General features: G+C 37.3%; 1 protein-coding gene and 1 long non-coding RNA gene across 2 annotated transcripts; both read left to right on the forward strand.

The window, feature by feature from the left end:
* Positions 1-444: 444 nt before the first annotated feature.
* On the forward strand, positions 445-6035 carry LOC139117774 (uncharacterized). The gene is made up of 3 exons (XR_011548574.1): positions 445-525; positions 4054-4263; positions 5987-6035. It is a non-coding gene; the product is annotated as an uncharacterized lncRNA (long non-coding RNA).
* A 217-nt stretch (positions 6036-6252) lies between these two features.
* On the forward strand, positions 6253-7131 carry LOC139117890 (uncharacterized). Its single transcript, XM_070681123.1, has one exon. The coding sequence runs from the start codon at positions 6253-6255 to the stop codon at positions 7129-7131; it is 879 nt and encodes a 292-aa protein (XP_070537224.1).
* Positions 7132-11308: the final 4177 nt, after the last annotated feature.

The following is an 11308-nucleotide window of genomic DNA, read 5'->3' on the forward strand; positions in this document are numbered from 1 at the left end:
ATCAGTGTGGAGCCTCTCTTGAAATGATTCAGAAATAAGGTGACTGGTCTTCAATGGCAGCACTTGTTTATCTTGCTAGACTTTTAGTCAATTACACAAGTAGTCAAAATGGTGTCTCCATGCTTGAAAATTTGACAGTAGGGTATTCTGATGTATTTGACAGCCGCATACCTTTTGCCGACATTTTGTATGAAGTAGTTGGTGTTATCGGTCGTTAAAATTATTGTTTTGTCGGTTTGTTTCCATGCCTTCCCCATGTTTTCTTTTTGGGGTTTTTCTTGGCATCCGGAGTTGGGAATCTTACTCCTTGACTCCAGATGACCAGTGGTTTACCGCAACACTGTGCCTTTTTGCTGTAGCTATTTAGAATTCTCTCAACCACCTGTTGGCCCTTGGCAGGAACATAATATTGTAGTAATATGTGAACTTTTTATTTACCATTCCAGAATCATAAATTATGGCCTCTTCGAAGAAACCTGACTCGATAGAAGCTCTATTTTGAATTGGAAGGTAAATTGGACACAGGTAAGCTTGCAACAATCAATGACATTACGTATTATTATATCATACCAGTATATTGATGGTGCAAATACAGCGATCTGATTGGTCGAGACGCGAAAAGAACCGTGGTATATTGACGATATACCACGGCTGGCATACGCGCGAGCTCTCAGCTTGAGCAAAACTCCGTTTATGACGTTCCACGCCAGAATTTCAATATACTGTTATGATATAATAGCAATAAATCACACCAAGCGCCGGTAAGCTTATACCACTCGATTTGACCAGTTCACTTCATATATGTACTCGCTATCGCTCGTGCATATATGTCGTGAACTGGTGAAAAGTTCATGGTATACCATCGCTGGGGTGTGCTTTATTGCTTAATTAGACGTTATCACTCTTTTATAATGATCATGGGCATATTGCATGGAAGCATCCCCACATGTACATATTCAAATAATCGAAGTTTGATTGTTCAATTAGAACGAAAGTATATGTGCACCGTTGTTCGCTGTCGTTAATCAAAGATATCATCAAGATTTTGTAATTTAATATTTCCTTATTATTCAATGTGGAATCGGTTCTTTTAGGGCTGTTATGCTGTCAATTAACATTCATGATCATACACTTTGTTTTTACTTTGCATGGCTGTATGCATGTTTGCAGGCGAGCAAGCTTTCATACATGCAGGCATGCATATATGTCTTTCTGTCTGTCTGTCTGTCTGTCTGTCCGTCTGTCTGTCTTTCTGTCTGTGTATGTATGTATGTATGTATGAACGTTCGTACGTTCCTTCGTATGTATGTATGTATGTATGTATGTATGTATGTATGTATGTATGTATGTATGTATGTATGTATGTATGTATCGAATATTTAGAATGATAAAATAGTGATAAATGACCCCCCGTTTGTTTGACAGACTTAGCCAGGTAAGGACGGGCTGGCCGATGTTGCATACAAGTATCATATCATGATCATACTACTGATCAATCATAACAAAAAACAAACATGTTTTTGGAGGAAAGAAAATTAAAGTGAATTAATGAAACTTATTTTATTAACCCTTGACTCTTACATGTATCTTCATGCTGTCTGCAAAGAATATCACTTGTCCCCTGTTATTTGTAGCAAAATTGGGAAGACTCGCTCGTACCCGATGTGACTGCTGTACCACATACTGTACATCGCTCCCTTGCTATGAGTAGGCTCTAAAGGGAGCCATAGGATTTATCTCATCAAGTCAGTAGCTTCAAATGTGCTACCTTCCCAATATTTTCAATTTGCATTTTAAACAACTTATGTACCCCATGTTCCTAAATCTCTTCACAATGGCATTAAAGAGGATCCCAGATACATTCCTGCATTGGTTGCCACAATGCCAAATTTTGTATTTTTATGTAAGCTAGGGGGTCTGTGAAAGGCAGGTGCCACTTGCCAAATATGTGTGTGGGATGGGATGGTTGACCACTTCTTGTAACTATTCCAGGAGAGCAAAGGGGTCAGGTGTCATAATTTAATTTTTTAGGTAAGCTAGGGAATCTGGTGTCATGCAGGTGCTACAGTGTCATAGAACGAAATCATGGAGGAGATTGGGATGCACCACAATTGTAACCTTTCCAGTTGCGCAAAGGGTCAGGTGAAACATTTTAACTTTGGCTAAGCTTGAACTGAGTCCAAAATCATGGCAGTTGTGACTCTACACTTGCACATGTATGTGTCATCCCTTTTTGAACAATTGTCAACGTGCCTCCAAACATGCAGCAATCGAAAGCCAAAGTACTAATCTCAACTGGGCAAAGGGTCCATAACATCGAAACCTGAGGCTCCTCACTGCCAAATTTCTCTTCGCGGCTCAAGGCTCCTCAGGTCTCCTCACTGCCAAAATACCGTAGCCTGCGGCTCCTCACTGCCCTCCGTCAATAACCATCCCACTAGGGGGCCATATATCACCTTGCTTCCTTGTACATAGCCATTTACAGCCAAATTACTAAATTTGACCAAGCTATGGGGTCAGACCCCAAAAGATTGGGTTAAGACCAAATAGTTAAGTGGTCCAGTGCATCAGCGTCTGCGTTCCTCACTGACAAATTGCTCTGTAGGCCAAAGGGCTCCTCCGGGCTCGTCAGGGCTCCTCACTGCTCATCACTGCTCCTCCTGCTGCTCACTGCTAAAATCCGCCCGATACGGTGCCACCTATTTCTACTTGCAATAAAAAATTAGCTGAAAATGCAAACGTCTTCTACTGTGACAATAAAATTATCGAATCTTATGTGTTCTCCTCTGGCAAATTCGTCTACTTAAATTTACATAAGTGCCAAAGGTCAAATAAGCGATTAGCTTAGGCCGAAAAATGTCAATTTCTTTACAAGTGTTCATTATTATGTAATCAACATACAAATTAAATTTTATCAACTTAAGTACTGTCTCTCAAATCTTATTTCTGTAAGTGATAAAGGTAATTAAAAATGCAAATAAGTATTTAGCCCATAAAATGATTTTACTCTTACGTCAAAGTATCTTAAATATACGCAGCATATTTTTCAACCATGGCAAAACTCTATCAAGATATGTAATTCTGATAAGTAAAAATAGAAAAATATGCAAAGTTGTAATTATCATATATATAATTCAAAGCGACATTCTCTCTCTGATAGTATTCAGGAAAATAAATACATCATGTTAAAAAATCATAGACTGCATGAAGGTTTTGAAACTTTCCAGTACAATGTCAAGGGTGAATATACTAGTTTCGATTGCGGTTAGGACTGGAGATGCATATACAAGAAATGAAATTATGCTATACATTAAGCCGTCTTTTTAGGTCGATCCAACATTATTCCAGTCATTAAAATCATACGTGCGTGAAGTTTATTCCTTTGGACCATATATTAAACTAGAAAGTACACGTATCATGTAACAACAGGTGTGACATCACAGATTCACCCCATGTGATAAAGCGGAGTGTGCTTGTAAAGTGATCATATATCAGAGATCAAAACTGTCCAGAAATATCAGTCTTCTGAAGGAAATGTGTCTTCCCCTATACGAGAGGGGTCATTTCTAACGTGGTTCATGCCACGCTCCTTTGTCGATTAAAGAGGGAAGTGAAGTGTTTCTTAACACAAGTTTGTCACGAAAATTTGTCCTAGCATTATGTACTTTTTTGATTGGTACAGAAATAATTTGTATTTTGTTGTTGACTGCATGCTTGATTGCCAGTCGACTTCTAGCCGCTATCAAGGTGTACATATTGTCTTACATGCACATCCATCTGTATTTGAGGCGAAGTGTATTTGGGTACCGGTGAGGACTCAAGTAACACGCATATACACCTGAAAGGTTACCCGATTTATACACTGTGGTATTGATCTATAATACACTTAGCCATTTGTAAGTTATAAAGAATTTGAGTCGACAGTTAAGATTTTTTTAAATTCCGCTCGTGTACTTTAGAACTGGAATCGTCATGTTCACATATTATAAATTGACTTACAATGACTAATCGTTATGCTTACTGTTGTCTTACATTGTTTTTCCTTTTTTGTAGATGAAGTCAGGAAACTTGTTAACTTGTGTCGTGGACAAATCGACAAGAAAAAAGGAGAAGAAATAAAGAAAAATGGAAACGCTGAAGAACTCTTCCTACTTTTATTGGACGGCGGAATCATTTCAGAAAACAACGGTGACCATCTTATCGACATCTTACAACGGATAGGCCGTAAACCACTTGCCGATGACGTCAAAGATTATTATAAAAGTAATCACCTCACATGTTTTTGAGTAGTTAACTTTGTATTGATATCTCATTTCCAATTTTACTGTTGATTTATGGCTTAGTTGATACTCATGTGTCAAAATCTGCATGGCAGTGTATAAAGATATACTTGCATCATACATATTTCGTATTTAAGAACGTTCTTCCATATTCACTGCATCATAATTAATAATACTTATTAATAAATAATTCAACCAAATACCAAGAATTTAACTGTTACATGTAACAAAGATATGAATAGTTGATAACAAATCTCTCGCCTGTCAAGCAACCTGTTTATTTTGATTGTTTTGTTCTTCTTCTACGATGTTAATCATAAATTTGGCTACCATAAAGACGGACCAACCACAGTTCCATTATATGATATGATTCTGAAGGATCGTAAGGTATAATTGACAAACAGCTATTCATAGATAACATGAGACTGCTGGTACACCTGGAAATCAAGTGTCTGTTTACTCATTCCTCTCTTAGTGTTCAAGCAATTAATAGCCGAGGCATGCACATTTAGAAGTGCTTTGCTAAGCTGGTAATAAAATATACGTCTAGGCAAGACATTGTACTACGCTATGTGCTGGTGTGTCGAGTCATACCAATGGATATTCTTCTTGTTGACGATAGCAACGAGTGAACATTTCACTTGCCAAATGTTAAGAGTGCGAGTCCATATGTTTTCTCCCCACATACTCTGTTCTTTAGTTTTACATTCTCATTAATGCTACGCTTTTATTGTCCTTCCATGATGTTTCAGTCATGGCACTTCCTTGTTGCATTTGCATAGCTTTCACGCGACCAGCGTTTTTTACCAACACTTCGTCTTGGGCGGTATTTTGCTTACAAATCTGTACCTCATTTATTTTCATGCGGTAATCCTTGGATTGTCAGCTTGAAGGTACCTTTAGCACAAGTCATAATAAATTATGTCACTAAAAAAATCACCACAAGAATTTTTTTGTATAAAGCGTTCAGGTGAAAGAGAACATAAGTGAGGATTTTCAAGGGATTCGTGGAAAAGGAAAAATATTTCTACTAAGACTGATTATAGGGCAAAGTGAATATAATCAATCTCTACGATTGAATGAAGCAAAATAAATTAGTTTGAAATCGCCCGACAATATGCGTTGTCGAAGTAACACTCTACAATCAAATAGAAAGAAAGCACTTTTTGTATTACTCTCATAAGGGTACAACAAGAAATTTACATGAAAATGCAATAAAAGTAAGTAAAATATACAGTTGAGAAGTTTGAATTCGAATATATTTGTGTTGTGACTGATTCTCAATTGGTTCTTTTGTATGTGTATCGATAAATATGATTGAGTAGGTAATTGCAATCTACCCCATTTTTATTCCAGCAAGAAAACAAAAACAATTCTTACCTAAATATTTCAGAGATCGGAAAAAAGTGTGACATACAAGAGTGACCACCATATTGTAGTAGTGCCCTGCCACCTCAATTCGAGATAAATGTGTAGTGTTTTTTATCTGACACTCAAGCCAGCTGTTTTTTATTTTATGTTCAGACAAAATGATCGTATCATATTACTAGTGTATAACATAACGCTTCATGAGTATAAATGAGCATTACCGCTAGTTTTAAAAGACCGCCATAGAAAGCTAACCCAGTATAAATGGAAGTTACCATCAGGTGCATCCAGTTGTGTGCTTTTTCTCATTAGTTTATACTATATTCATTTATATATAGAACCATATAACAGAAGTCACTCGCGTGTCCCCACTGAGAAAAATCGGGAAGGTAAGTCTTGTACTTAACTCAATAATTCTCTCCCGAGACAGGAACCTGCCTATATAATCAAAGACGTTTCTTACTAAATTTCCCCTTGAATCATTCCATCAATTATCTTTCCGTGAAAAGAACGATAACGTCATAGGTTTTTTGCATCTGATTTTTCATCTCTAGACTTGAGTTCGTACAAAATTGGAATAGTAACTGCACTTGATATTGAAAGGATGGCCGTGTTCGGCGTGCTTGATACAGATGTAAAAGCACACACAGGAAGTAAGCATAACTACTATCTCGGTGAAATGAACGGGAAAAAAGTCGTCATAGCCCCATTACCTGTTGGTAGAACCGGAAAAGCAGCTGCAGCTGGCACTGTTGCAGCCTTGTGCAATGAGGTCAGTTCTATTGAATTAGTTTTTATGGTCGGCATTTGTGGAGGAGTGCCATTTGAGAACACCAAGTATGATAAAGCCATTAATCCGGGAGAGTACAAACGTCCAAATGTGCGTTTAGGTGATGTAATAGTCTCTTATCCGATAAAAACAGGCGGTCCGGCATTTCTCGAATTTGATTATGGGAAAATTAGGGATATTGATACCAGAGAAAATATAAAAGCCAATTTGAAAGATATATTTAAGTGCTCACTCAGACTATCAAACAAAGCTTTAGAAGCTGCTCGAACAGTGAAAGATTTGTATGAAAATATTCGGGAAACCCCCTGGGAAGGCGATATAGCTGCTTTCCAAAAGAAAGATAATACAGAGAAATTTGCAAAACCAGCCTCCGAATCAGGAAGTAGTTCCGAGTTTCAGTTGAAACCAGATGAGGCACCACAAGTTCACTTCGGAATAATAGCATCTTCAGACAGTGTCATGAGAAATGCTGAAGTGCGCAATGCAATCGCAGAAGCTGAAAATATAATAGGTTTCGAAATGGAAAATGCTGGTGTAGCTACCGCGGCTGATATGGAAGATAAACGATGCATGTTTGTACGCGGAGTGTGTGATCATTCAGATGAAGGGAAAGAAAAGTCTTGGCAGCCCTTTGCTGCCCTTGCTGCTGCTGCCGTAACAAAGAGTATCATAGCTAAAATACCAGGTAATTGATCGAGATAATTCACATTCAGTCGCTCACACTACTCACCGTTACAAAGATTAAGGATGCAGTTGAAATGGCATTTTACGTTTGATATTTGATTCACTCAAAATGTCGGTTAGTACAAGTAAATTAGATTAAGTCCGTGATAAACTTCTGAAATATTGCTCTAAAATGGCACTTGTAAAGTATCTTTTGAAATTAAAACTTTCTGTCGTCACATGCGACGCTAAATTAATTAAAGCTCCTCAAGTCGACCATGAAAACTAATGATCAAATGATCTGCCTCATTGCTTTTTGGGTGATGTGACAGCTGATAGGGCAGGTACGTTTGCTTACCAATTTGGGGGATGGGGTAGACAACACGGAAGAATTCAGGCATTTGACAAGCAACGGGTGATACTGTAACATCCATAAAAGTAGGTTCTCCTATATATGAATAAACATTTTTCAAAACAAAGACCAAGTCTACGAAGGAAAGTTGTGATGTTATAAAACCGGTATTACAATTCCTCGCTGTACTTTATTGACAATTTTCAGAAAATATTAGTAATTTTATGTTTTACTATGAAAGTGTCATGAAAGTCCCATATTCAATTTATTTTGGAAAAGAGTAACAAAAATACCCTGAAAATCAAAACAGAGTTGTATCATGTAAAGAAGCAATATTTTAATTGAAACCTTAAAGTGACGGCCATAGGAACTGAGTATGTATTGACTCATTCGGTATCAAGCAGGAAGAAGTAGAACATCATACTAAAAGCAAATAGTACATGTAAATTTCAACCTCTGTATCATGGCTCTTCAAGGAAGTTTTATTCTTACCAACAATCCAGACAAAAATAAAGAATGCCCAAACGTAATTGATGTGGTCTTAGATTCTGAATTTCTGTATTACTTAGTTTTTGTATTTCAATATTGATTTTTTAGGTTTTGTTCTGTTGTTTAATGTATAATTATATTGTATTAAGTGATTGACATGATTTGAGATGAAACCACTGAGTATCTTTCAGGCATTGCAACAGCAGCAGTGGCTAATGATTTTTAACATTTTGCCCGAGAAGCAGACTTTAGAGCATCACTAGCAGTTTAGTTTGAAAGATTTCTTTTGTGTTATTTCTTGTTTTAGCCAGGTTACAGTGTACGATAGATTAAGCTGTACGTGGGTAAACTCTCTCGCAGCCCCTGGTTCGCTAAACAGCTTCTGATAACTGCCTGTCCTCTATTGTCTTGCCAGGCAAGTTTAGACACAAATAAGAAGCAAACCAAGCCATTTCGTTGAGCCGGTTACAAAAAGATTAAAATCATGGTACAAAGCATAAGGGCGACCCTGCATTGCCAACTGGCGGCTTTGAGAGATTCTTGCATACTTTCTGCATTGTATTGCACAGTGTGACATGTATTTTGAAAATAGACATTGTATCTGTTAGCCATAGGGGATTCGATCTCCGATGATGACGATGATGATGATGATTAAATATTTAAAAATGAAGATAAGTAAAAATATATTTGGACTCAGTAAATTTGTTGTTATTGTTGTTGTTATTGTTGTTGTCGTTGTTGATACTATTTGCAGAAAAGAACAAAGTATGCGCTGCAAATTTCAACACAGCCTAACTATACATGTGCGTTGCAAATTCAATACAGCCTAACTATACATGTGCGTTGCAGCCTAACTATACATGTGCGTTGCAAATTCAATACAGCCTAACTATACATGTGCGTTGCAAATTCAATACAGCCTAACATTACCCAAGGGGTGTCACTTCATTACCACACACTTTTTTTCGATCGCCAAAAATGCACCTAGCATGCATCGAAATCGGTAAAATTCGACGTAGGGTCAAGGCATATTAGTCTTTCTCAATAATACTCCAACATTTTTACCTCTTACCGATGAAAAGTCGAGAAATCAGCAAGTTTTTCAGCGTATCTGGACGTCTCTTACATTTCAGATTTAAAAGGCACGGCGGTGTATTGAGTCACGTGGGCGCTTTTCAAATCGAACCAATAGCAGAGCTCGCCAAAATGCACCCAGCAAGCATCGAGAGCGGTAAAATTCGATGTAGGGTCAAAGCACATTGGTCCTTCTCAATCATATACTCAAACATTTTTACCTCTTACCGATGAAAAGTCGAGAAATCAGCAGGTTTTTCAGCGCATCTGGTTGTCTCTTACATTCCAGATTTAAAAGACCGCGCGTTACATTAAGTCACGTAGGCGCATTTCAAATCGAACCAATAGCAGAGCCCGTACTGAACGAATGGGCCCAGCGTGAAAACCCGGCAGTAACGTAAGTTTCTCACGTCTTTGGAAGACTATGGGTGACACTGTCTGCGTGCGTCTGCATACGAAATTCTGGTAACTTTAACAGTTCCAGTTCACCCGCAGCAAGAGATCGTTCTTTCCAAAGATGTGAGAAACTTACGTTGCTTCCGGGTTTTCACGCTGGCCCATTCAGCTCTGCTATTGGTTCGATTTGAAAAGCGCCCACGTGACTCAATACACCGCCGTGCCTTTTAAATCTGAAATGTAAGAGACGTCCAGATACGCTGAAAAACTTGCGATTTCTCGACCTTTCATCGGTAAGAGGTAAAAATGTTGGAGTATTATTGAGAAAGACTAATGTGCTTGACCCTTCGTCGAATTTTACCGATTTCGATGCATGCTAGGTGCATTTTTGGCGATCGAAAAAAAGTGTGTGGCAATGAAGTGACACCCCTTGGGTAATGTTAGGCTGTATTGAATTTGCAACGCACATGTATAGTTAGGCAGCAACGCACATGTATAGTTAGGCTGTATTGAATTTGCAACGCACATGTATAGTTAGGCTGTGTTGAATTTGCGACGCACATGTATAGTTAGGCTGTGTTGAAATTTGCAGCGTATACTTTGTTCTTTCTGCAAATAGTATCAACAACGACAACGACAATAACAACAACAATAACAACAAATTTACTGAGTCCAAATATATGTTTATTTATCTTCATTTTTAAATATTTAATCATCATCATCGTCATCATCGGAGATCGAATCCCCTATGGTTGTATCTGTTAGCCATAACTGCGTTTGATAGATAATTTGTAGAATTACCTAGAATAGCTTATGAATAAGAAATTATTTTGTAAGACTTTACTAAAAGGATTTCGACTACAATTTAATCTAAATAATTTTAGTTCGGCGAAAATTGGTACCGGAAACATTTTCATATGACGTGCGTTTCATTCAAAATATACAGTTCTTACAGCTTTTTTACTTAATGTTGAGTGGGCTGTAAGGTTTAATTGTTTTGGTGACGACTTGAATAATCTTCATTACCTAGAACGTTAGATCATTATACTTTTTAAATATTCTATTGTTTGTATGATTATATTCATTTGGTGCGAATGAAATTAAAATATATTTGACTTCCAGATAAAATTTATGGTATAAATGTTCATTTACCCGTCGTCTGTTATTTGCCGTGCATTATCGAGTAGATCAACATTGAATGTTTCAATGTGCAAGATATACCGACAAATATTTAGAGAAAATATGGTCAGCGTGACGTCTGAAGAGACAAAACCTGAACACACCAGGCATACGGCATTACACGTATATTTCTATATACGACTAATGGAAGGTTAAGTTGTCATCGTCTAATTATGACAAGCTCCTGACGATAGACTGTATTGGTACCGGAAACATTTTCATATGACGTGCGTTTCATTCAAAATATACAGTTCTTACAGCTTTTTTACTTAATGTTGAGTGGGCTGTAAGGTTTAATTGTTTTGGTGACGACTTGAATAATCTTCATTACCTAGAACGTTAGATCATTATACTTTTTAAATATTCTATTGTTTGTATGATTATATTCATTTGGTGCGAATGAAATTAAAATATATTTGACTTCCAGATAAAATTTATGATATTTAATGTTCATTTACCCGTCGTCGGCTATTTGCCGTGCATTACCGAGTAGATCACCATAAAATTTTCAATGTGCAAGATATACCGACAAATATTTACTAATGTTGTCAGCGTGACGTCTAAAGAGACAACATGGGAACACATCTGGCGTCCGGCATTCCATGTACATTTCTATATACGACCAATGGAAGGTAAAGTTATTTGTCATCGTATAATTATGGCAATCTGCTGACGATAGACTGTTGTTACGTTTGTTGTTCTGGAGATATTGCCTAT

This window comes from Ptychodera flava, chromosome 18, assembly GCF_041260155.1.
Source record: "Ptychodera flava strain L36383 chromosome 18, AS_Pfla_20210202, whole genome shotgun sequence".
In the NCBI taxonomy this organism is placed as follows: Eukaryota; Metazoa; Hemichordata; class Enteropneusta; family Ptychoderidae; genus Ptychodera; species Ptychodera flava.

Bases quoted from the DNA above. Each gene is read 5' to 3' on its own strand.
- LOC139117890 (XM_070681123.1), top strand. From the start codon at position 6,253: ATGGCCGTGTTCGGCGTGCTTGATACAGATGTAAAAGCACACACAGGA.